Genomic DNA, 26,089 nt, shown 5'->3' with positions numbered 1-26,089 from the left:
GGAGTTTCTCTGCCTGGCATTGCATCGTAAAATCTGACGTTTCTGACAAAAGATCTCTATAAAATCGAAACAACTTCAATTTTTGGCAGCAACAAAATTTGTATTTTTATTGTCCGCAGCAGCTTATTAAAGGCAGTCCATTCAACGGAGGGGAAAAAACAGCCTCACTCACTTTCATTTATATTACAACGAAATGCGACACTAAATGTTGCCTGCCCTCAATGTTGTTGTTCGTGTGCGTGTTTTTGTTGCCAGTGTTGTCGTGCTTATTGTTATTGTTATTGCCGGCTGATTGATGCTGGGCAAACCAGCCGCGGGCGTCGGCTTGTCACACGCTGCGTATGAGTGACGCGCCTTTATTTTCGGTTATTGTTTTAGCCGCGTAAAACGGCCAAAAGCGGCCCCAAAAAAAGAAAGTGTGCTAGGCATGCCTTATTGGGCATATTTCGCCCAATGATTCACTTGCTGCGCCAATTTGCATAGTTCCCCGGAGTCCGGATTGCATTGCGGCATTTCATTCATGATCATCAAGATGATGATAAACCGCATGCCATTGGCTTGGCTCATACGCGATCCAGTTTTTCGCCTTCATTCATTCATACGATTCGCGTCATCGTTTTCGTGAGTGAAAGTTATGTAATGTCGGCGTGGATTTTGCAATCTGCAGTGCGAACTGCTAAACCGGATGGCTCGACTTCGACGGATAAACGTCCGGGGACCTCCAACGCGCGGTCAATAACAAGTCGGGTTTTATTACCCGCCTAACTGTCAAATCAAACAAAATTTCTAAATGCCAATCAATAAACAATTTCTCTTTTCTTCGTTGCGGTTTTTCTGTTTCTGCCTCCGAGAACTGTCAAATAAGTGCAGTGAATGAACTACAATAAAATATATTAATATTTTAAAACATTAATTAAAAATCACAAATCACATTAATTAATGATATATAATATCGTTTAATTCAAAGTACAACTGAAAAACAAAAATAAAATTTAATACAAAATAGGGTATGTACTTTTTCCTTAAATTTTCAGTGTACACAAAAACCCAGATTGTTGGATACTCGAGGATTTTATAAGAATTAACACTTATGTATCTTTTTATATAATATATATATATAATTTTTAATTATCTATTTTATTATTATTATTTATTTCGTGCTTTTTTTTCTCCCAGTGCAATTTCTTTTCTGTGATAACCTTTCTCGAGATTTGTTTCCCCAAACCAGCCCCCCATTTAATGCGTTCCTGACAGCAACCTGGTGGGCATTTATTATTTACACAAAGTCAATTAGCTCCGTTTCATTTGTGCGCCTTTCGATTTGCGATTTGTTGCTGGCCGTCGCTCAATTAGCCGGCAACAAGTTGCCATAAATCGATGGCTCACTTTCCTCCTACTCTGGTCATGTGGGTGTGTCAGGTTGGCCGGATGGCCGAGCTGTCTTGCGGTCCCATGTGCGTTTGCTTTTCAAATTAGCCTGCTCGATTCGCAGTCGAAATTCGAGGCTCTGCCGGCTGGTTTTTATATTTTTGGGCAGCGTACGTTCTACTGACCCATTTGCGTGTGTTTTCATCGAGTATCAGCCATCGGAATGCCAGCGGCATTATTGGAATTCCAGCGCAGTGGGGGAGACATAAATCTGCGGAGCGGGGGAAAATTTCACAAGGCTTGTATTATTGGGTAAGAGCTAGAAACTTATTTCTTTCGAGTCAAATACCAAGAAGGCAAAATAGTTCGAATTGGCAGCCGTAAGATTTTAAATTCAAAGCCTGGATATTGGGTATTGTACCGAAAGTCATGCAGAAATCCCAAAAACATTCTTTGAATGAGTTCAAGGAATTTAAACATGAAATAAATCAAAGTGGGGAACACTGTTGATTGCTTTTAGACGTGAAACAAATCAAAATAGGAAAAACTTTTTATTTTGTTTTAGACTAGAAATAAATCAAAATAGGAATCATTTGGTATTTCGATTTATTATGTGTTAAAAAGGAAAATATTTGCATAGCTTTTGTTGTTTTTTAGCTAAATGTTTACTTTAAAAACAAATCCCAAGCATTAAAAAAATAATATTATAAAAAATAAACGCATTTAAAATTGTTTCCTGCTTATAATTGTAACTTTTTGTTTTTAAAAAAAAATCCTATTTATTGGCCATTTTAATTTTAAGCCTTAAAAACTTCCAACGAAAAGTTTATTTTATATTTTGACCGTATAAAGCCAACCGAATTTCGTCATCGGCCGCATACATATATTTCATCCCCATCTGCAAACAGAAAATGGCCGAACCACAGCCAAATTGAATCTTTTTAAGCTCTTTGGGTTAAACGCAGAAATGCCATCAGGTGAAATTGATTTTCTTTTCATTTGTGCAAATATGAAATGTCAATATTGTGCGTAGTCGTTGCTGTCATTGTCGCTCGGCTGAGAAAGTGCAGCGTTAACTCAAAGCGTTTGCCATGCATTGAGCGGATATACCTAGGTTTGTATGTATGTGAACGTATTTTTTGGCTCAAAGGTTTTTTTGGGTCGTCGCTAGCTATGGTACTTGCATTTAAAAAATTCATAGCCATTACCCTGCGGGCACACTCCGGTTCAAAGCCAAAACAAATTCAATTCACTTTGCCACAAGAGCTAGGGCACTTGCCATTTTGGACCGGGGCATAAATATATATTATGTATACCCTTGCAAAAGCTGGTAAAATATTTCTAAAAATGTTTCCGGAGCTAAAAAACCTCGTAAATTGTTCAGTTTATTATATCGACCACCGAATATATTTCTTTATGCAAATGACATTTTGATGTCTTTTAATATAGTTTAGTGCAAAGCTTAGGATAAATAAAAGGATATTGTGATAAAATTTCCTTAAAAGCAATTTTCTTAACAATATTGTCAGTTTTTTTAATAACTGCTTAAATTGTTTTTTTTTTGTTTGCCGAAATTGTACAGATAAGATACTTTGAGCGGAAAACTTTAAATTAAGTCCTGCTTAAATTCAGAAAAATATATAGGCATAATTTTCACTTGATAGAGTACTTTAAATTTGTCTTTCCAGGGATAGCCTTTGCTTCCTGCTTTTGTTCATTTTTGCCAGGTGGGAAAATATGATTAAGTGCGCCTGTGGGATCATTTTTAGCCCCGGCTGAGGTCTAAGCATCATCGCTTTGTTTAACCCATCTGGCTGGGCCCGAAAGAAAGTGAAATTGATGACACAAATGCGCAGACAACAAATACGAAGCGGTGTCTATGCTAAATGGCCTGGTTAAGTAATCTCGTGAGAGCCGCAAACATTGCGCAGTCAGCGGAGCTGAGAATGCTGTTAATAGCAAAAGCCAGAGATGCGATGACAAAGGCCGCCTTCGTGGGCTTCCCCTCGCCTCGCCCTTTCCCCAGTTTAATTGCCCAGCTCTGGGGCTCAACTTCACTTTCAACGTCTCACTTAGAAAGAAAGATACGCCCTGTTGTTGATCGATCTGTTAGATACGCGACAGGCATGCGCATACCTGGGCCTTGTATCTTGTATCTTGTATCTCGTATCTCTCGGCTGCAGATGTATCTGTAGCTGCCGCCCCGCCCCTGCCGCACTTGCAATTGTCTCTTTGCTTTTGGCGCCCTACAACTTTCACTTGGGGCGAGGAAATGGAGGCGCGATTTGCGTAGGCCGCTAACATAAATTCAACCAACCGTGTCGCACTTCACATTATATTCGTGACCTCATTAAAACAAGTAAAATATGACCAATTTGTATTTGAATCAAACACATAATTTTATAATTTATTATATTTATTGAAGAGCGAATTATTTAAAATATGTGTTTAGGTGATTATAAAATGTAATCGAAGAAATCAGTTTTACATACCTACTTAAAATCATTTGGATATTTGTTAAAAAACTTTTAGTTCGTCATTTTTAGGACATAAAGGTATAAATAACAGTTTGAACCAAGGGGAAAATATTAAACAAAATATATTTTTAAAGTAAATATCCTTATGTTTTCTTATATCAAAAATATTACACTTTAAAGAAATTAATAACTAAAATTTTTAAAAATTAAAAAGGTCCTCATAGCAGTATGAAACAATGGGAAAATATTTAAAAAACTGTATTTTGTAAGTAAAAGTAATTAAATTAAAGTTTTCTTGTATTTCAAAACATTTATAATTACAATTAATTAATAAAAAATGTTAAACTTTTCAAAATTACGTCCGAAACATGAACATTATAAAACTTTTGTTTTAACTTTTTACATATTCCTGCTTTAATATTTTTGTACGCTTAAAAATTTGCTTTAATTTATTTATAAGCTATAATTTTTTTTAATTTTCCTGTTGCCTTCCAAATATTTTTTGGATTATTGGGTTTCTTCCACAGTTCGACTACCTTCCCACAACTTTTTTGTAGGTCCATTTGGGATCTTTAACTCCAATGATCTGCGCCACCCAAGGCGTGGTTCGTGGGTCTTGTTGCATCGGCTGCAGCCTGCTGATTGATTTGTGTCAACCTGTTTGTTGACTTGGCTTTCGGTCGTGCTCTTTACATAAGTTATTCCGTCGTTTGTCGGCGTTTATTGCAACAGACACTTGCGGAAGTGCCGCTTCCAATGCGACGACTTTGATGGCTTGGCTCTGGTCACCGGTCGATTGCTTGGGATTTTTGATGGGGATTTGAGGGCTGGCCGACGGTGCGCATGCGCAATAAACCGTTTTATGCATAACGGAACCGCAGTGCTGTTAATTTTTGCGCTGCGTGCACACAGCTAAGTTCGTCAACGGGGCGGCTACGTAACGTCGTCAAAGTCGGGCGAGTCATGTGCTAATTAATCGTTGATGAAGCTGGCAGTTACGTGGCCTTATTTGTCTATTGGCTAACACCGCCGGAAAATGGATGTTTGGAGTGGTAAGTTATGATTTCATATTAACACTATATTGATATTTACATTTATTCTTTTGAACCAAGTACAGCGTTTATAATTTCAATAAACCAACGGTTTTTTTTTACAATTTATTATTATTTAATGGTATTTTCTTGTGATATAACCATTTAGAAATCAGTTTGTATGGAAAAATTTTTTTCTAAATGCTCTTACTTTCCTTGCTTCATAAAAATGGCTTGTACAGGTTGTCAAAGTTATGGTCCTTGGAAAGTCCCAAGGGTATAAAGGGTTGTCGAATGGGCATCCAACTGCTTCCGCTGGAGGAAAGATCTGTGCCGTGCAATCCTTTGATGAGAGGTGCATGAGAATGAACAATTTCCAGGCGATCGTGTGCGTGTCCACCGGACAAAATCCATTTCAGGGCCAACAGCCCTGAAGTGGCTAATGCAATTTTGCCCATTATAAACGATGAGGTCGAAAGTGCCGTCAGCCATTTCAAGACCAGGGGCAGCAATACTATTTTGGCCACAGCTGCGGCAGCCAGTAGGGGATATACCATTTTCATTAGCTTTTTCTGCTTTTTGTGCTTGCCGCGACCTGTGAAATAAAAGTCAGGATTTAGATTAACAATTAAGAAAATTATTAGTACTAACAAAATGTTTAGGAAAAGTATTAGACTTCACTGTTGCGATTATTCTAGATATAAATTTGTGTTAGGGAATGAGTTTCGTTTTTTTTTTATAAAATCTTTCGGAAAAAAAGTCACCTTTAATTAAATTGGAATATTTGCAAGATAGTTTTGGTGGCATCTTTTTCGTTAGCTTTAAACTTTTTTTAGTTCAAAGGATCAAAAGTCTCTTTTCCGGTTATTCTTTATTTCCAACATAAAACCCACCTTCGTTTGACCAGCTCTGTAACATGTTGTTTACCTCCTCGGGACTGAGATCGTCGTTGATCAGGCTGTGAAACTGGGATTCGGCCATCGTGAGCCACTGGCGATCCACCCGCTGTTGCTCCTCGATGGCGGCTTCCTGCTCGGCGTCTTGTTCCACGGCGGCCACGATCGCACCACCCATCTGCACCACCGGCGGAAGGCTGTAGGCTCCACCGAAGGACACCTTCCAGAGCAGGTGGAATACCGTAATTGGGATCGAAATCTTGTGCATGTTTGCACCGTTGCACCGTTCTCAGACGACTGAGCAAAAGTGGGCGCCCAGTGCAGACTGTTGGTAATGGGGCACCCTCATCGTTGCACTCCGCTGCATTTCGATTCAATTGGGTATCTACATATTCTTGGCCAATTGGTGGCCACTCTGTACCGCTACCGATTCTCTTTTACACGAAAAGAAAGTTCTACAATCGAGAACTTCACTGAAACCCATAAATGTTAATTTGCCTTTATTGTGTGTAAAGTGTGTTTAAAAGTAATTAATTGTTTCTTAATGTTGTAAAGTTGGCTAGATCAATGGTTGTAGCATATTTTTAAAAAACACAATTTATAAACCTCCCAAGAGTTAATTTTTATTACCTTATAAGAATGCAACAAACACAAATTTGATAAGAAATTGAATTTGATACATAACTGAAAAAGTATATATTTTAAAAATGAACTTCCTCTCTGAAATTAGAATTTAACCTCTCTAGAAATGTATAACATACATTCTAAAAATCTCCTTATAAATATGTCCATCGTTAATTATAACTTCATAAATAAGGATATAATTTTCCAGCAAGCAAACCTTCTTATTTATTTTTCAAACATTTCAAGTAGGAAACAGTCAAAGCTGAATAATTCACTCTTGATTTAGGATTCTGCTTTTTCCCAAGTGTTCTACCTTGTTTTCGCTGATTTTGTTTTGGTCCGCCGATTCAGTTTTACTTGAGCGTGAACGGACACATTAAATTTTCCCTGCTTTAATGAACGGCTCACCGCAGACGTTTCACTGTAACTGTGGCTCCCATTGTTGTTGCTGCTGTGTTGTGGGCACTACACTTGTCGGGGGTCGGGGGTCAATTGCTCCGACCGTCTACAAGTAAAAACTCTTCATTATCGTTTGAGGGCATTTACTCGGTCCGTTTCGGTTCACTTGCCCTTTTTCTTTGGCAGCCCAGTAGTTCCATTTCTTAGCTGCTCGGGCAAGGAAAAGCTTTTCAGGGAAATGTTCCCCATCACTTTTACCAGAAACAAATTGCAAATGCAATAATTTGTGTTCAGTTGGTAAGAGGAAAAAGCTTCCCATAAAATAAATAAGCACGACAGGAACTATTATCTAAAAGTTCACACAAAATTTCTATATAACCTTTAATATATATAATATATAAATGTATTAACATAATGCATATAATTAACAGTAGCAAGCTATCACTTTATTTTAGCCAAGTCAAAATATCAGAATTAACTGCACGTAATTAACCTCACTTAACTAAATTTCCCGGAACACCTATAGTTGAGGCGACAACGTTTACTTCATTAATTGGACATCAATTTCCAATTTAAAATAGCCACAAAATGTAATCAAATTTTTGTGTCCAGAGCAGACCCAATGAAAATGATATTAAAAATTCATTAATAACATTGCCATTAACATGAATGGCCCTGAAAATATTTTGGATTCCATTTAAAGGCTTTCCGTGAACTCGTGCCTATGTAAATTCTTTAACATGCCCCGTGGCTGATGGCCTGCAACGTATACAGAAATAGGATTAATTAAATTTCAGCAATGTTGAGGTGGCGACCGAAGTCGGCTTCTACAATCCTTAGGTACATGTGTATTCGCCGGAAAATTAAATAACGTCCAAACTGAATTAGGTGTGGCCCAGACAAGACAAATGGACTCATCTTGTGGTCCGCACATATGTAACTCCGACCCTATGTGCATGCTATATATTCACGGGGCGTCCAAACACATTCAAATGCACACGCGTGCTTCGGAACTAATCGCAGTCAGCAGTCAACATTCGTTAGCGCTTTTGCTGTCGTCACTTTTCATGCCCAAAACCCCGACTTTGCCGACTGCAAAGTGTCTGCGGAATTTATCACTGCCTGGGTGTCAGCGGTACTTTTATTTGGCATCCGGTTGCTGCTGAAACTATACTCTGCCCTTCAAAGGTATTTTCGAAGAATTCGACAATGTTTATGATAATTGGAAAATTCCTTTCTAAAACTTCATTCATTCAACAGAACTTGATATCAATAGGGTAATTTGTCTGTAGTTTTTATTTCCTTAAAGAATTTTTACTTATAAATTTGTTTAAATTTCTTAAAAGTAGTTTATTTTAAGAGTAGACTCGATATTAGGGAAGCAACATTTAAATGCAGTAAAGACTCTTAATTTAGGAGAAATCTCAAATTCTTTAAATACAACCTTACAACTAAAGTACACAGTAAAGTTTTTAGTAACATTTAAAGTAAATACCTGGAACCATTTAGTCCTAACCGCAAACCATTATTTGTTCCAGAATAGAAACTAACTAAATCAAATGTATTTGAACTAGTGAAAATTATATAAGACATTTGAAATGTATAATGGTATTAATAACAATAAATACATTTTCAATGTATAAATTAATTTTTCAAAGCAAATGGATAGAAAATAAGTAATAAATTAAAATTATAAATTCAGAAATAAATTATAAAATAAGTAAATATTTTAACTTTTTGATTACAGATTTTTTTAACATTTCAAGAACTATAAAATACATAATACATGATAAAAATACATAGATCATTGCAAACGAATGTATTATTTAAGCCATCAGGGTATTTGATATTCGTCTGGACTAATGCCCAATTTTAAATTCGCTTATCGTATTTGGGGACTATGCTGTTATGTACATACTTCATTTCACTTGAGGGTGCGTCGTCGCTATCGCTGAAAATCGGCGTCGTTTATAGCCTCCCAGCAGACAAATCACTGCTGGCCGGCTGAGCAGTTGGCCAACTTTAGTCGAACCGCTAATCTAAATGCGTTCGAAACCGGAACTCATCAGAGTTTCTTCAAGACGAGCGACTTGCTGGCATGGCCACCTGCGGAGGACTTCAGGCTCATTACGGCCGTAAAGAGAGCGAAGAAGAAGCCGGCCAGACCCGTGGTGCCCACGAGCAGAGTGAGCCCGCCGATTAGAACCGGAATGAGGGTGAGGAACTTCAGCTTGTAGGCAATCAGCAGGGGGAACAGCAGCTTCTGGATCTTCTTCTTCAGCCTCTTGAGCTTGCGGCCCTCCGATTGCGATTCCAATTCCGAGGCCAGACGCTGGGCGCGACCTTGAACCAGGAGGTCCTTTGATGTTGCACCTGGTGGGGCTGTGCTGGCTGTCGCTCCTCTTGCGGTGGCATCCAATTTATTTGAACCGGCCTCATCTACGAGTGGAGGAGCGGAAGCAGTAGTTAGCCACGTAATTAAATGGTCAGTCACAGACGCCCCGAGGTCGCTCGTCAATTGCATGAGCGCACGGGGTTGGGATATAATCAAGGTTATAGTCGATTTTAAAATCCGGCACAGAACAATTTGTAATCAATAGTGGCACTAATTGAAAATGGATATACATCCAGAACCTTTCTGAGGTTGAAAGTCTCTTAAAAGAATTACTATTACAAAGTATACTGGAAAAACGACGGAAGAATAAACATAAATATCTGCACATTGAATTCAAAGATTAGATTTACATATTTAAATTAAACTGCTTAAATTAATATGAAAATATTTAGGTCAACTCAGAATATGTTTGAAATGATATTGTTCACATTCACTTTAAATATTTAAAGCGAAAAATATTAAGTTCGCTTTGTTTTTCATCCATTAAGGATTTTATTAACTTTAAATATGGAAATATTAAATTTAACAATCATAGTTAGTTAAAATATTTTAAACATTGATTTAATGACAGAGAAAATTTGAAGTTTATATGAATAACATCATATCAAATATTTTCTGAGTTGATTTACATATTTTCAAATTTAATTAAGCAGTTTAATATGATAAGAAATATGTAATACAAAACTTTATTCAGTATCCAGATATTTACCTTGATTTTTCCATTGCTTTTTCAGTGTATTATTTTATTGTATTTATCATAATACTTTAGGTAGGTGTGAAATATAATTAATAAGCTCGAAGAGTATTCCTTTTATATTTATTGCTGATGGTATATTTAAAGATATATTTATTACGTGTTTTATATATATAAATTTGAGCTTTAATTTTTCTTTCTTTCTTATCCATTTTTCTACTGCTGTTTACTACAAAACAAATGCAGGTACACAAGGATAGAACATGGTGGACAAATAATTGTTCTCCCTAAACATTTAAATTGTTCAGTTTTATAACTCGAAATCCTCTAAAAACTATTACTATGTGTAAACAATGTTCTTAGCCACTTTTTAGAAAATTCTCCGAAACATTACCCACCTGCCTCGTCGCTAATCACGCTCCTCAGGGCGTCGCAGAAGTTGCGCACTTTAAGCAGAGCTCGTTCAAAGGGCTCCAAGTAGGATTCAATTCCCCGGAGCGACGCCTGTTCTGCTGCTCCTCCTGCCGCCTGAGGAAGGATTTCGTTTTCAGCATCATCATAATCGTCACCATCACCATTAACCGGGTGGTTTGATGTAGCAGCCACCTCGTGAACTTCCGGCCCGGCTTCCTCCGCTTTTGGCAGCTGGCGCAGGGGTTGGCCCCGCCGCATCTGCTGGCTGATGGCCAAAACGTAGCTGGCTGGATCGCTGGCTGGTGGAATCGGTTTGTAATTTCCGCCCGGCGACGGGGAGCTCTCGTTATAGCGGTGGTTGTAGGCGTAGAAATTGGCAGGAAGTCGTTCCGGCTCCTTTCGCCTTTCCCGGATCTCCTCCCGGACCTCCGTCCGCTCCGGCTGCATTGAGCTGGGCGCCGTTGCCTGGAGGATGAGCCAATTGTTGTGCTGCGTGAAAGGCTGCCATGCATTCATCTCCAGCTTTAGTTGTGGGCTTTGGCTGCCGGCGGAAGTGCCGCCATTGAACCGACTGGCGGTGCTCCTTGCCACCTTCAATGCAATGAGCCCGTAAATGCCGAGCACCAACACCTGTCGCTGCCACATTTTGTATTCGATTTGTGGATCCTTCGGCTGGGTTTTTGCCACTTCACACACGCACTCCGCACGCCGTCAAGAATCGAACTGTGAGCTGGTGAGTGGTTCGAGATCTTTGTAGACCAAATTCTACGGGCCATTCGACAGTTTAAGGTGCTCTTTGGTTGAGCGATTTAACGGCCTTTCGCCGAAAAGTGCTGCGGCTTTTGGCTTGCGGTCAAGCGCCCATTTGATCCCCCAGATGGCTTTTCACATCCAAGACTTTTACCTGATGCAAACAAAGAGAAATATAGGGGTATAAAATAAATGTGCATAAATTTAATGCGAGTCATTACAATCTAATCTGGGGGGGGCTTGAAATAAGATGTGCTTAACACACACAAAAAATTATCGGAAACATTCTTTATGCCTTGTTATAGGTTCTAGGCATTTTAATAAAGTTAAAATTGTGTTGGGGTTTAATTTAAGTGCCTGAAAATCTTTTTTTGCAGATAAATAAGTTCGTTCAAAATAGTCTTTACCAAAAAATTTACAGTAGTAGAGAAAGCGGTTCTGATTAAATTATAAAGGCCAAATTAGCTATAATCGGAGTATACACTTATTATTAGTTTGCATTATTGCCTGAAACCTTTTTGTAAACACATTGTATGTATATCTTTTTTGCAGTGTACACACGCAGAAGGGTAATCCGTCAAGCGTAACTGGATTGGGTGGAGGGAACCGACCACACGCCACTTCCCAGTTCCCACTTATGTAAATTTTCACAGATGTTGGGTGGGGCCTCATTGGCAGATCGAAGATAAACGCTCCAGGGAGCACAACACGTGCTGCTAAGCCCATTGAGGCATGGCCATTTTAATTAGAAAACAATGCTTTGAAGCCCCGTTTCGGGAGTTTTCACTTTTCACCACCGTACCACCTTATTGCCCTGTTGCACGTTCAAAACCACAGGTCCAACTGATGGCCTTGCACTCGTTGCCACTATTCTATATAGGTTTCGGGCCCTGGGAAAGTGTGCCCAATGGGTAAATTCGCGTAATTGCAGATCCGTACGTGCTAATTGGCTCTCCGAACCTGCCACCTGTTGCCTGCGGCGGATAAAGTTGGTCTCTGCCTCGATTTGAATGCGGCATCTCAGGTGCTCGCCATGCATTTAATCTTCCCAAATGGACGATGGGCCACAAATGGTGGCGAATTGGAGGGCGGAAAAGCGATGCACTCACCTTATTGCTTTCCACTCCCCTGTCACATACTGTTGGGCGCCATCTGTTTGCTCCTCCACAAGCTGGTAAAAAACCTTGCCGGCTTTTCAGCACATTTCCCAGCTTCAACCTTTTAGTGAAGCTTACTTTTGGGCTTGCGGTTGAAGAGAAAGCCACGAAAAAATGGCTAGATTTGGTGGAGCCATGCACTGAGTGCCCTGGCAACTTTATCTTGTTTTTATTGAGCTCGGTGTGGTCTCATCCAAGTTGAGATTAAACAAAAGTTTGAGAGAGAGCATTGTCAAACTTTTGAATTATAGATAGAAAATAAGAATTTAGTACCCAATTATTTATTAAGAATTTATTAAGTGCAAACTAGTTCCCTAATAGCTTGAAGTTTTCTTCCTATAAATGTGGAGTTTTATGTTGGGGTATTATTAAATAAATTAATAGAATTTCGAAACAAATCTATTAACTTAACACCTTAGGATGACTGACCTGGTACCAAAACTTTCTAGATCTTTCTAGCATATAACAGAGAAACAGATTATTAAAAACCTTTATATCACTTAAGTCCCTATCCTGAGAGCAATAATTCAACATACGAACATATATCATTTTATTTAAGGAACTGGATCAGGAGTTTGGCACACATTTTAATGCAATCCTCGTCAGAATGCAGTGCTCAGCTTTATTTAAGCTCTGTTCCAACTTTGTTTTCCATTATCCACATTCAGAATGATGTATGAGGAAGGCTTGTGGCACTAAATAAGTGAAACAGCCTGGGCGATAATGGAGGCTTTGGGGCAGTGTGATGGCTGCAGGCTCAAATTATGGTTTAGGCTGAATGGCAATTGAAATGGCTTTCGGGGCATGGCCATTAACGGCTAGCTATGATTGATAGTGAGCAAAGGAACTCATTCGGGAAGCTTAGCACCATAATGGAGAGTGACTATATTATTTTGCTTCTTGTCGACACTAGTACAAAACCCGTATTTTATCTGGCATTGTTTTGCTGTCTCATGCATGAGTTTGCTGGCCACAGATGATCAAACATGAATCAAGCCAGCCTGAGACATTTAAAGCATTTATTTTTTATTACCGCAAATTTGCATGTGGCCGGTTTTCGGCTAGTGACTATGATGAGCTAACAACTGGGACAAGCAGTCTTGCATTTTTTTCGCATTGCTCGTGGCGCGACTTAAAGAATAGTGCACTGGAATAATATTCTTCGTCATTTGATTTTCGAAAATGTAAATAAAGTAAATATTTTGGGTTATGTCTGTCTTTTCAAAACTTTTATAATATTTATATTAGTTGTTTTATAAAATATTAAACCATTTACTTATTCAAAACCTTAATAAAACGAGTATATTCCTAAATATTTTCCTGGTTATTTTGCGTGAGATTATAAGCCAAATTGATTTTGGCAATTTAATTCTGTATCACAACTTGCACTCTATTGGGTTCCCTTGTTCGCAACCCGGTTAATTTAGCCGTAAAACTAGTTTAGCGCAGAACTCTTCCTACGCCCTGCTTTAATGGGACTCATAAATTTATTTTCGGGAATCGTCCCGGCCACAACGGCTTTTATCAGAGCGCTGCACAAGATTAGACTTAATGCCAAAGTCGCTGTGAAGAGTAGGAAGACCTTGTTTTTGGAGAGAAGTGAAGCGTGTGCGGCATAAAGCCGCTCACTAAGCCACCTTTGCTGGGGTTTGGTCAGTCAGCTATTAAATCGGAAGCGATTTTGGCTTTTGGCATTAGTTCTACTTGTGCTTCTCAAGCGTTCGCAGTCCGCAATGAAAGTGAGCTGTCCCAGAAAAAGAAAAGAATTAAATGCCAACTAATGTCCTTTTTTCCTTCCCAGGTATTTGTATGTCTTCTGGCGCTGGCCGCCACTCTGGCAACCGCCAATGCAGGACTTCTGGAGCTCCTGAAGGGCAAAGTTGGTGGTGGCGGTGGCTATGGCGGCGGATACGGAGGAGGTGGCTGGAGCTCTGGTGGTAGCTACGGAGGTGGCTACGGAGGAGGATACGGCGGTGGTGGCGGCGGTGGAGTCCAGGTCGTCAAAGTGATCAACACCTATGAGGGAGGACACGGAGGTGGTGGAGGCTATGGAGGCGGCTATGGAGGTGGCTACGGAGGAGGCGGCTGGAGCTCTGGAGGTAGCTCCGGAGGTTACGGAGGTGGTTACGGCGGTGGCTACGGAGGTGGTTACGGTGGTGGTCATGGAGGCGCCAGCCGCGTGGACGTCTACAAAGTGATCACAACCACTCATGGAGGCAGCTACGGAGGCGGTGGCTGGAGCTCTGGCGGTGGTTACGGAGGTGGCTACGGAGGTAGCTACGGAGGTGGTTACGGTGGTCAATCCGGCTGGTGGAAAACGAAGTAAGCAGCAGACGACGCCTCAAGAAGCCCCTATTATCCCCACTCCCCAGAACTACCCCCATTTAGCTGTAGTCCGGATACAAACTCGTTTATGTACCTGAAAAAATCTTCCATGGCCAAGCAACCCGAATCTCTTCAATGCCAATTATTCCCAAATTAGCGAAACTAGTTTGAGATAATCGGCTGGCTGCTTGGCGAACACACAAATAAAAGTAAAAGTGAATCTTATTTAAATTAAATCAGGAGCGTTTCTTTTCATCTTGTAAGTGGATCAATGTCTATGGCATTTTTGTATATAAATATTTGTAAGTAAACCATTCCCTTATAGGCATTCTATTTGATTAGAACCAATACTACACTTTTAATATAACTCTGGTACGGGCTTGCTTTTGGCAACGACACTCATAGTATTAGTTCGAACAGAGAGCTACTTTCAGCTTAAACAAAAGCGATTATATTGCACACGCCGAGACATAATCACAAATTTAAATAATACAAGTTTGCTGTCTAAGGCCATAAATTAAGTGGAAGGTTCCGGATTTTGGTGTCTCATATTATCCTAATTATACAAAAAATCTAAATGTGCATGACCATCAGTATTAATGCACTTTTTAAAGCTTCTGTAAACTTTAGTAAAGTCTTTATTATTATCAAAAGAAATTACCAGACTGCAAATTATAAAAGAGACGAAAAAATAAAATTAGTTGCCCTTATATTGAAGTGATTTTTTATGTAAATTAGACTGTTGATTGGGAACTTGAAAGGCTTACATTCCCTTAATTAGTATGCTTCTTTATTCTTCTAGATAGTTTCTTTGTAAGATTATAATTAGTTATATTTAAATGAATCTTTAGTATTTATTTCATTCTTAATGAAATAGCGAATCATTAGTATCGATCGCGTTGATGCTCATTAAGTTGTGGTTTCGCCATTCCCTTTTTTATTTATTTAAATACAAATTAAAAAGCTTCGTCATAAGAGCAGCGGAAATTTTTGTGAAGTGATTTTTTTGTTTTCTTTTTGGAGTTATTTAATTTTCATCATCTTAATTTATGTATTTATTATACATATATCTTTGTTATGTAAGAACCTGAATGGATTGTAAATATCCGTAGTCTCGAGGCAATTTAAGTGAAGGACACTTTAATGAGCTTCGGCATGGGGCTTATAAAAGAAGAAAGCCCATGACAAGTTTAATCCGTAATTAAAGTTGATTCGGCTAACAGCTTTAACTTACTTTACTCTGGCCCGCAGACATTCATATGCAAGCACAATTCATTACTCGACTCAGACCCCAACTAATTGGATGATGATTCATTTTGCGCAATTCATTATTGTTCCCTCCAGGAATCTCGGGCGGGTTCTGTTGTGTTATGATTAAGGTCGAGGGGGGAAGTTCTCGTACAGTCAGCCAACTTTCCTCCTTGTGTTCATGGCCTGGAAAGTGTTTACCCAGCTGAACTGTGGACCAACTTGCTTCTCGGCTTGAATCTCTTGTGCGCTCGTGTGTTTGGGCCAAGGCAATAAACGTGGGCCATAAGGTTGCCGAATATGGGACAAATACCCTGGGACTCTACAACCAGAATTAATGGAAGCCGGAGATGGGGCCAGGTTTTATTGGGATCTGGCCAGGGCAACCGGAAGAAGTCTTTGGCAAACGGTAACAGGAAGCGTAAGTATTGGCCAAGTATCTTTAACTTGACCTTGCCGCCCTCGAGGCAAAAGCCCGACCTTCGATTGGTATCAGTGATTTTATTTGTATACATTTTTTTTGCTTTTCTGTTTTTTGAAAACTTTGCTGCTTACATGCGATTTACACTAACGGCTAGTAAATAAATAAATAAGTTAAATAAATTATTACACTTAGTGGCTACGTACAGTTAGACAGGCTAGAGTTAATGTGAGTGGAGTGAGATAGAAACGGAGCTGCAGAAGCGGAAGTACCAGAGGTAATTGAAAATAGCAAGTGCAGTTAGCTAGTAAGCCATAAGAATTAAAGCACAGCGAGATGCAGATACAATGTTTGTGAAAGATAGATGCAGATGCAGATGCAGAGGCCGAGTTCAGTAACAGTAAACTCGGATGGAAAACAGAACAGAGCAGGGCAGAGCGATACGATAAAACAAAACATAATCGATTAAAGCAAATACTAATCATTATAAAAAATCCCCTTGCCCAGTGGGAACGCACGTTCTGGATACATTTCATACCATGTACCCATGGGTGCCACTGTGCGTCGAGTGAACCGTTGGAAGTGCATTCTGTCTTCTTGTCTGCCCCGCAGTGCAAGTGCAAAAAGAGTGTTTATGTATATCTAATTACAATCCGTCCGCCGTCCGTGATTTATCCACAAGATAAATGCAGCTATCTAACACTTGGTGTCACTCCTCCTCCGACTCCTCCTCCTCCGTCTCCATCCTACGACTTGGTCACCTGCGGCGCCGCGGCCTTCGGATGCAGATGCTGCAGCTGCGGATGGCTCTGCGCATGTGCCGCCTGCTCCTGCTTGAGGTTGTGGGCCCGGTAGGCCAGCTCCTGGGCCTCGGTCAGGGATCGCCGGTCCCAGCCACCGCCTCCTCCTCCGCCGCCGCCGCCGGAGGACCAGCCACCGCCTCCTCCGCCGCCACCGCCGCCGGACGACCAGCCGGAACTGCCGCCTGATGACTTGCCGGACATCAGCTTCTTCAGACCGATTATGCCCGCCAGGAGCAGGGCGATCTTCGAGATGATCAACGCCTTGCCCGCCAGTATATAGAGCGCTCCCATGGCAATCGGAACCATGCTCATCATCTTCATGGCCATGCCCATCATCATCATGCCCATCATCTTCTTCATTTTGCCACGGCCTGCAAGAAAGATATTGGGTTAATTTGGGGTTTCATTGCATGGTAACTAGAAGGTAATGGAATTTTATTTAGGTGCTTTGAAATGAGCACCAGTAATTTCCCCGAGAATAAAACGACCTTAACTTACAACTACTTGGGGTCTTTTCTACGTCCGCGTGTTAAACTAAACTAGGTTTAAGTCTAACAAATCGAATGTGAGCTTGCACCTAAAAGTCTAAGAACGAAAATCTTGCTATAATTTTAAATTGTGTGTTAAATGGTGAAATTATATAGCAAATTTACATTTAAACGTTTACTTTTGAAACTATACAATGATATTTTAAAAGATATTTTTACCCGATTTGGAAATTAAGTTAAATAACTCATATATTTAGCAAAATAGATCAAGAAGTCAAACAAGATAGGCCTTGTTGATTATTCAACAAACAAATATAAATGTTACCCAAGAAAAATAAGAAGAACATGTTTCCCAAGTTAGCATAGATAGCCAAGAGACCCAAGTTACCAGTTATAATAATGAAATTGTTTACTTTTTTATTATGAAGATGGTTAAAACGCTAACAATGGCCTGTGAATGACTGTGAAAACAATACTCAGAATAATTAAATCGCTGAAGATCTTGCAAGATACCTAGAGATTTCTAGCCCTGTAAATATTAAAAAGACGGTGAAAGTGCCAGCTCAATTATCCAAAGGCTGTGTGGGAATGTTTTCCCAGGCGGCACCGTGTGTGGCTTTCATTTTTCTGCCTTCATTAGGGACCCTGCAGGCGATTTCACTTGCCTGGATGGTGAAAATTGCATTTCGACATGGGCACGTCCATGGATGTGGACACGGACATGGAAATGGAAATGCAGAAATTAGAAATGGACACTAATGCAGCCCAAAAGAGCGATGATCGCATAGTCATAACCAGCTCTAAACAGCCATTTCAATCGATCGCTGCAATCTCTGGCAATGGGTATTAGCCAAAAATGGCTGTGCCATTGGGAAAGTGTTGGCCAACTTGCACTGCAGCTCCTCGGATCGATTAAAAATCTTGATCAATGATTTGAAAGTAAAAGAAAAATTTCATGTGGCGTGAAAGTAAGTTCACTTTTCATTGCATTGCATTGCGATCTTGATGTGGATGTTGCAGTAAGTGCTTGTGTCAAATTTGTAATTGACGACAGCTTGCATTCAAAATGGAAATGCCAATGCCAGTGGCCTAGTCGAGGAGTTGTTTTTCGTGGCCTCGGCGGAGAAACGTGGTCGCCACTTTCATTGCATTTGACATGGTCATGACATCTAGACATGGCTTAGTTTTTGCCTTTAACTCGAAGTACTCTGCCCTCTCGAGGGTTAGATACTTGGGCTTAAAGTTGGCAAGCCTGCGGCGGCGTTGTGTATCCACGTACAAGAAAAATGTTGAAGGAAATCATAGTTTTCCATCTACAAATATAAATAAATTGCTGAAAGTTGCTGTTTAAATATGTTGGGCTATTTTATTTTATTTAGTAAAATATATGTTTTTATATGCAATTGAATTTTGAGGCATCAAAGATTATCATTATGCATTTAATAATTTTGTTTTAAGGGTTTTGAAATATTTAAAAAAATAAGACTGTAAAAGTAGTAGCCACGTTATAATTATAATTGTGGACAATAATTTAAAGGTTTGTGGATAAATAGTTTCAAAATAATTATTTCTTTCCAGAAAAAGGATTTTACAATGCTGTGATATACATTTTACTGTTTTTCCCCAACTATTTCTAATTTCCATTGCGGCTTGTAAAAAACTAGAGTGGCTAAAGTTCGTGGTGACAACGTTACGCCGCATGTCATGTTTTTCGTCTGTTTTTGGACAACACGAAATTCTGGCATGACATTTTATATTCGACGCTGTCGCTACCGTCTGTCTGATGTCGTTGTTAGGGTTTCTGGGTCAGTCCTGAGTTGCTCAACGAGTTTTCTCGTGTGTGCGGTATAAATAAAAACAATTGCGCATTTTCCCAGAGCCACCACGATGAGCCCCTCCACATTTTTTCCGCCCCCCGGCCAACCCACTCACCCTGTTTACATACAATGCAGAATGATAAGCCAGGAAATGGGCCAGCCAGCGGATGATGACGATGCAGTTGCGAGTGTCATTGCCAGCTGAGATACTCTTCGGATTGTAATCACGGCTCTCTTGGCTCTAATAACTGCCTGCAAATTACCGGTGATATAGCCAGAGTCATGGCCGGAGTCAAATTATGTCACTGTTACGCGCAATGGATACTGGGGTATTAGCGGTAACCGCAATTAGACCGCCCACGGAAAGTGATGATTGAGATCGAGATTGAGCGCAGTGCTGAGGATCGATTTGTTTGCCAAAGAAATCATTTCTTAATTGTAGGGAACTCGGGGACTGAGACCAGCTATTTAGTATAATAACTGACCTTTAAAAGATAGATGAGATCTGTTTGCGTTACTAATTGGGAGAAATACAACAAGTTTAAAGCCAAAATCACAGTAATTGTACGAAGTTATAGTTATTAAACTAGCTTTTCGTAACTGGAAATCGGTTTTTCAGTGCTTACAATTAATATATTGCTTCAAATTTCATAATACTCATAAAGACTTAAATAGTTAAACCTAAAAAAATATTTGCGCCTGAATAATATAGATTTAAGCTACATAAATCATGGTTTTCGTTATTTCAGATTTAAATTGAGTTAGACCTTTTTTGTACACCTTGAAATGCTTTCTAATGTATAAAATATTATTATTATTTATATATTAAATTTTACAAGCAAATGATTTTAGAGAAGCCCACTCCTAGTACTCCACACTTTAGTTCAAGGGTAGATATTCCCATTTAATAGCAAATATAAATGTTTAAGGCTTTGTATAAATTCTCGTTAGGAAGACCCCAATCCATCAGCCCCCACCAGATGTCTTACCTTCCTCTAAGCCGCGTCCAATCTCGTCGGATGTGAGCTTGGGGAAGCTGACCTGGAGCGAGTGTCCGTTGAAGAAGTAGCTGAGCCGCTCGATGAGCATGTTGGTGAGCTTGGCGTCGCGATCGCTCCCGGATCGGGGCAGCGAGAACTCCAGCTCGTTCTCGCTGGCGGCCGGCGGACGCGGGGCCGTCTCCAGGCGCACCAGCTTGATGCCCTCGGCCACGTTGATGGCGTCGATGGGGGCCAGGCGGTCGATGAAGGAGATGGCCTTCTTCTTCAGACAGGGCACGAACCCGGCCTCCGCGCGGGTGCACTCGTCGTAGACCCGCAGGAGGGTCCGTGCCCCGGCGTTTTGCGACGGACTGGGACTGGGCGGACTGCCCAGCTGCTCGGTGGCCGCCCCACAACTGCTGGCGAGGAACAACACGGACAGCAGGCCGATGAGGGCCTGCCAGGGCCACTGCTTGAATGTCATTCTAGGGCACTTTTCACACTTTTCACGACAACACTCGCGGCACACCGCGCGACAGGTGCTACACAGGTGGAGGTGGTTAGTCCTTTGGCCAAAAAAACCCAATCTAGTCACTGGGAGCAGCTTTTGCACTGGCTGCTGGCTTGAATCAAACTGATGCCCAGCCTTGGCGCGCTTTGTTCTTTTATAGACCTTTCTTTCCTCTTGATCGCAATTTGATTTTCCTCGGCTTCGTCGGGCTCTTCGGGCCTTCAGCTCGTGCTGGCTCTTTTCCTCGCTCGGATTTCCACGGCGCTGGGAACGAATGTGCGCCAGTGCTGGTACTGGAGTTTCCCAACGACAGAAATAAATGAAAACTGACAAATTGAAAAATCTCTTTAGTGCTTTTTTATGTGACTATCAAAATTATCATTATATTTACAGTTTATCAACAATGGCAGCGACATTAATTTAATTATTTAATTTAGCTTCGTAGAATATTGATTTTCGTCACAGTTTTGATAATATTAATAAAAATAGTAATTTTTTTGAATACTCAAACTTTCGAATGATTTGAAAAATTGGTTTGAGTATTTAAACATACATTTAAAGTTTATTACGTTTTTTCGCATTTGTATAGTTCTAGTTTGGAATTTTGGCACTTCATGTTACAGAACTAAGCAAGAGAGAACGCTATGGTGCCTCGACTATTATATACCCGTTTCTCAGATAGCCGATATTATGACGTAAAATCTAATTTACACTGAAAAAATCTGTGCGGGCGTCAAGGGCACTCGACTGAAGCAAATATGGGCTTTAAAGGCACTGTGGAATCTACATGTAAATTTTTAACTGTCTAGCTTAATAAATCTGGGCGCCACCCAGCGGTCATAATTTTAATTGCTCATAACTTTTTAAAAAATAATACTTTTTGAAACATGTTAATTGGTCGGTTAGTAATATTAACAAAACAAAATGGCATTTAGGCTATTACGACTTTTAAAGGTGGGTGCCAAACAGATTTTAGCGTTAGCGTTCCTGAGCAGAGACCCCTATTTATTTTAAATTGATGAACTAAGTCCAAAGTTAAATGGTAATTTGACCTATTAAATATTTACTTTCACAGGAAAAAATTAACCTGCTATTCTATTGAAATGTAGCCTTAAAATAGCAACCAAAGCAACAACAAAATACAGCAAACTATTTAAAATTTTAATAACATTTTTATAGTTACGCAACTATGATAAAAAATGCTACAGTGGATTGATTAATTAACCATTTAGAGAGTAATGTAATTTGATCTTAAACAATTAAGAAAAATTCTATTTATAGAACCACTCAAAACTGGTGTATCGAAGAAGAAGATTTCAACATATAGCGCAGAAAGTGAAATTGGTATTAATAAATTGTTTGTATTTGCTTAACACGTTGGCAAAAAAACCCATAAGGCTTGCTAAGGTTTTACACCAGCCGTTGTTTGCATGCATCAAATCGATCTGGCGAGAAACAAGCCAAGCTCACATCGCTGTTTTCTTCACGATCATTGGCAGCAGTACTCCTCAATGAACCAAAGCGCCCAGCACCGAGACGAAGGCGAGGCCAAGACATTTCCAACGGGTTCCGACTTGTTTTTCCAGCCATAGCTTTCGTTGCTTATGGCCAAACATATTAGTTGCATTAGTGGTTTTTGGTAGGAGTTCGCTTTTTTGGCATCTGACCATTTCTGCAACTGGCTGCCGTTGCCGTTGACACTTTAATTTCAATTTGGCTTTTAGCAATTTTCGCCATTCGAGTACGAGTTTTGGCCGTAAAGAAAGTCATTGCCAGCTACTAAACAGTGGCCAATGGCCATAGTTTTATGTTATGCAAATGCCGGCGGGGGTGTGAATGGGCGATCATGGGCTTCTCAGGTGGGCAGCATCCCACGATGATTGGCAAGAAATGGGTTCAGGCCATTGACTGGCCCTGCAAAATGGGAATTGCAGACATCTCAGCCACATATATCTCGGTATTTATGCATCTGTATCTGATAGAACGTGCTTCCACACATGCAGTTGGCATAGGGAAAGGAAAGCTGTGCCGCATAATTGTGGTTTTTTGCAGCTTGACTGCTGCTATAAAAACAAAACGTTTCAACCAAAAAAAAAGGAGGGGAGAAAATGCATTTTCTGGATTCTTGTTTTTTCGGGGGCTTTCGCTTGGCGATCGGTTTATGTGGCAGGCGGCCATTGAAAGGCATAGGAACCGGACCCAGAGGGTCGAATTGCGATTTTCGACTAATAAACTGCCAAATTAATGACCCGCCGGCCACAAAGATTTCCGACTAATAGCCAGGCGGCTACTTGCTGCCAACTTGGCCCAGAGGGCCAGCATCACACTTTAAGTGTCGACGGTATGGTAAAGTATCTTTTACCCAGCTACTCGCGTTTTTCTGGGCCACTCACTTCGTTTTTGATTTCGTCGGCCACCGCCTCTTTTTCACGCCACTTTCACTGCCCAACGCCCGTGGAAAAGGTACTTGGGGGTTTTCCAGGGGCAGTTCATCGATCTGCATAAAGCACTTTTGGGTGCGTATAAGCATTTATTTGCACACAGCTTTGTTTCCGTTTAGGTATCGCTTGAAGAACCAAAGCGTTTTGGGTTTACTGTCCGCCAGGGAGCCGTCATAACTGTCCCGAACCAAGTGGAAATTTATGGGATTTCCCCGAGAGGCAGTCAACCTGAAAAGTGGCTGTCCTTGGACTCCTGAAATGAGCTTGTATTGTGGTTTTTAGTAAAGGCCATTAATGTTGTGGCCATTAAAGAGTAAGCCATTCTTTATTACGGGCTATGAGCGACAACGATTCATTTTTTTTGGTTCGTTAAGTATAAGTCAGTAAAAGAAATTTAATAACGCTCATTTATTTTAAGTATCTAAAATATTGTGGCCCTATTTAACAGAAAATAATATTTTCTAAAATAAATTTTGCAAAATATATATTATTATATTATTCATATAATATTTAGTTGAAAAGCTGCCATACTTGTAGTGTTTCTATCAAACAATAGACATAACATATATTTATTTTCATTTTATTTTTGTTCAATCAATGGAAATAATTTTCAAAGGTTTTATGTCTTTTATTCAATGCCAATAAATGTAACCATGGCACAACATGAATGCTTTTACCCCCAAACAGCATGAATAAATTGAAAACTGTTCGACACGTTTACATGACGTGCATGTGATCCCCTCTGTCATTGGACACTTTCGCATCGAATTCTTTTCCTCGCCTTTCCAAATGCCACTCGCTGAGCAATGCGACTAATGTGCATCATTGTTTGTATTCCATATTAAGTCGACCTGTCAAAATGTCCATCAGGCTTGGGGGCATTATTCGTACCCGAAGTTTCCCAACATATGATTTTCCATCTTATTATGCGGGTGCTGCAGCTGCAACCGAAAACATCCGCATCCGCGGCCCACGAGCAACTGCAACTTGAGCAAGTACAATGTGCCGCGCAGACACGTATCCATATCAAACGCCCATATCTCCAGCGCTGCGCATGCGCATGTGAAACAATTCCAATTGTCTTCCTTCCTCTGCGTGCCAATAGCTTTCCGCGGGCAAGGCCAGCCGCAGTGCACTGGAAAAAATCACGGAATCCTTGTCATTGAAAACGTAGTTTCAAAATGTTCTACTTCTTTAGTTTCTGGTTCTATTTATTCTTATTTAGGTACTTATATCAACGTACAACAATAATAGTTTTCCATTTATAAATATTTATTTGGTAATAATCCCATTAGCTAAATATAAAATGAAAACGTTCACCAGTGGCCAAAATGTATCAATATACTGACGCTGTATTGGTAGTACTAATATTTTTTGTATTTATACATACTCGTATATAACTGAAATACCGTGGGAAAAAATAGTTCAAATATGACCTATTTGGTTATTTAAACGTGGCCTCCACTGTCTATAAATTAAACTATTTATACCCGTTACTCGTAGAGTAAAAGGGTATACTAGATTCGTCGGAAAGTATGTAACAGGCAGAAGGAAGCGTTTCCGACCCCATAAAGTATATATATTCTTGATCAGGATCACTAGCCGACCCGATCTAGCCATGTCCGTCTGTCCGTCTGACCGTCTGTCCGTCTGTCCGTCTGTCCGTCTGTCCGTCTGTCTGTCCGGATGAACGCTGAGATCTCGGAAACTATGAGAGCTAGGCTATTAAAATTTGGCGTACAGATTCCTGAGCTTCTTACGCAGCGCAAGTTTGTTTCAGTAGACTGCCACGCCCACTCTAACGCCCACAAACCGCCCAAAACTGTAACTCCTACAGTTTTGATGCTAGACAGAAAATTTTAACTGAAATGTATTGTTCTCATCAATACCTATCGATTGACTTAAAAAAAAGTTTACCACGCCCATTTAAACGCCCACAAACCGCGAAAACCTGTGACGCCCACAATTTGCATGCTAGATAAAAAATTTAACTGAAATGTATTGGTGTCGTCAATACCTATCGATTGATCCAAAAATAAATTTGCCACGCCCACTCTAACGCCCATAACGCTTAAATCTGTCTACCGCCGGTAGGTGGCGCATTTTAATTTCGCTTTGCTGCTTGCATATCTCCATTTCCCTTTGAGTAACGGGTATCTGGTAGTCGAGGTACTCGACTATAGCGTTCTTTCTTGTTTTTGACTAGTTTCAGTTGACTTTTAAGTATATATTACAGTTCTCAAATAAATAAAATTGAGTCACCGAACAATGTTGGAAATATTCGGTAGGGTATTTGCGGTATTTAGTATTAGCTTGAATAATGGATCTAAGAGAAAAATAATCTTCTTGAAAATGATTAGTCCAATTTTTTTACATATTAAACTAGGATTTTTGATCTAAGTGCAGCAAGAGTAATTGCGGCAGCCTCATAGGCGACAGCAGCAACATAGTCTGCTTCCTTTGGCCTGCAGCGACTTTTGAGTTGCCATCGTCGCAGCCACGCCCCGCACTTTTCTCCGTTGGCCAAAAGATTTTTCACAGTTTTTCTGTGCCACTTTGCGGTAGAGTCGAGTCTAAGCTAAATAAAAGCAAAAAGGCAGCCGCAACAACAAAAATTAAAAGAAGAATTGCATTTTAATAAACAACGACCGCAGCAATCGCGGCAGGCACAGCTGCATTGGGTTCATGGAAGTGGTTGCGGCTCCAGAGTGTGTGAAATTTTCCAGAGAAAGTATATAAAAACCAACAGCCTACCGCAACGATAAAAGCAGCTAAATAGCGTTCTAAATTCTTGGAGTGCGAAAACCTGTGGCAGGTTAAAGTTAGAAGGCCAATTAACTTTCGGTTTTA

At 40.2% G+C, this 26,089-nt stretch overlaps 4 protein-coding genes across 4 annotated transcripts; 1 reads left to right on the top strand and 3 right to left on the bottom strand.

Moving 5' to 3' along the window:
• Positions 1-4,257: 4,257 nt before the first annotated feature.
• On the bottom strand, positions 4,258-6,060 carry Osi13 (Protein). Its single transcript, XM_017082637.4, has 2 exons — positions 5,770-6,060; positions 4,258-5,471 (listed from the first exon to the last, which is right to left on the bottom strand). Exons 1-2 carry the CDS (start codon positions 6,038-6,040, stop codon positions 5,098-5,100), a joined length of 645 nt encoding a protein of 214 aa, XP_016938126.3. The 5' UTR covers positions 6,041-6,060; the 3' UTR covers positions 4,258-5,097.
• Positions 6,061-8,632: 2,572 nt separating this feature from the next.
• On the bottom strand, positions 8,633-11,223 carry LOC108016038 (uncharacterized). Its single transcript, XM_017082632.4, has 2 exons — positions 10,283-11,223; positions 8,633-9,234 (listed from the first exon to the last, which is right to left on the bottom strand). The coding sequence occupies exons 1-2, from the start codon at positions 10,941-10,943 to the stop codon at positions 8,861-8,863; spliced, it is 1,035 nt and encodes a 344-aa protein (XP_016938121.3). The 5' UTR covers positions 10,944-11,223; the 3' UTR covers positions 8,633-8,860.
• A 2,566-nt stretch (positions 11,224-13,789) lies between these two features.
• On the top strand, positions 13,790-14,766 carry LOC108015996 (uncharacterized). The gene is made up of 2 exons (XM_036818935.3): positions 13,790-13,944; positions 14,007-14,766. Exons 1-2 carry the CDS (start codon positions 13,939-13,941, stop codon positions 14,529-14,531), a joined length of 531 nt encoding a protein of 176 aa, XP_036674830.3. The 5' UTR covers positions 13,790-13,938; the 3' UTR covers positions 14,532-14,766.
• Positions 14,767-16,259: 1,493 nt separating this feature from the next.
• On the bottom strand, positions 16,260-20,950 carry Osi12 (DUF1676 domain-containing protein Osi12). Its single transcript, XM_036818930.3, has 2 exons — positions 20,297-20,950; positions 16,260-17,373 (listed from the first exon to the last, which is right to left on the bottom strand). The coding sequence occupies exons 1-2, from the start codon at positions 20,769-20,771 to the stop codon at positions 16,946-16,948; spliced, it is 903 nt and encodes a 300-aa protein (XP_036674825.3). The 5' UTR covers positions 20,772-20,950; the 3' UTR covers positions 16,260-16,945.
• Between the last annotated feature and the right edge of the window lie 5,139 nt (positions 20,951-26,089).

Source organism: Drosophila suzukii, chromosome 3 (genome assembly GCF_043229965.1).
Source record: "Drosophila suzukii chromosome 3, CBGP_Dsuzu_IsoJpt1.0, whole genome shotgun sequence".
NCBI lineage: Eukaryota > Metazoa > Arthropoda > Insecta > Diptera > Drosophilidae > Drosophila > Drosophila suzukii.
This window is presented reverse-complemented; position numbering and strand designations above follow the sequence as displayed.

Excerpts from the sequence above, each read along its gene's own strand:
- Osi12 (XM_036818930.3), bottom strand. The coding sequence starts at position 20,771 with ATGACATTCAAGCAGTGGCCCTGGCAGGCCCTCATCGGCCTGCTGTCC. Across the intron at positions 17,374-20,296 it reads TGGACGCGGCTTAGAGGAAG|GCCGTGGCAAAATGAAGAAG; the intron begins GTAAGACATCTG and ends TCTTTCTTGCAG.
- LOC108016038 (XM_017082632.4), bottom strand. The coding sequence starts at position 10,943 with ATGTGGCAGCGACAGGTGTTGGTGCTCGGCATTTACGGGCTCATTGCA. Across the intron at positions 9,235-10,282 it reads CGTGATTAGCGACGAGGCAG|ATGAGGCCGGTTCAAATAAA; the intron begins GTGGGTAATGTT and ends CTCCACTCGTAG.
- Osi13 (XM_017082637.4), bottom strand. The coding sequence starts at position 6,040 with ATGCACAAGATTTCGATCCCAATTACGGTATTCCACCTGCTCTGGAAG. Across the intron at positions 5,472-5,769 it reads ACAGAGCTGGTCAAACGAAG|GTCGCGGCAAGCACAAAAAG; the intron begins GTGGGTTTTATG and ends TTTATTTCACAG.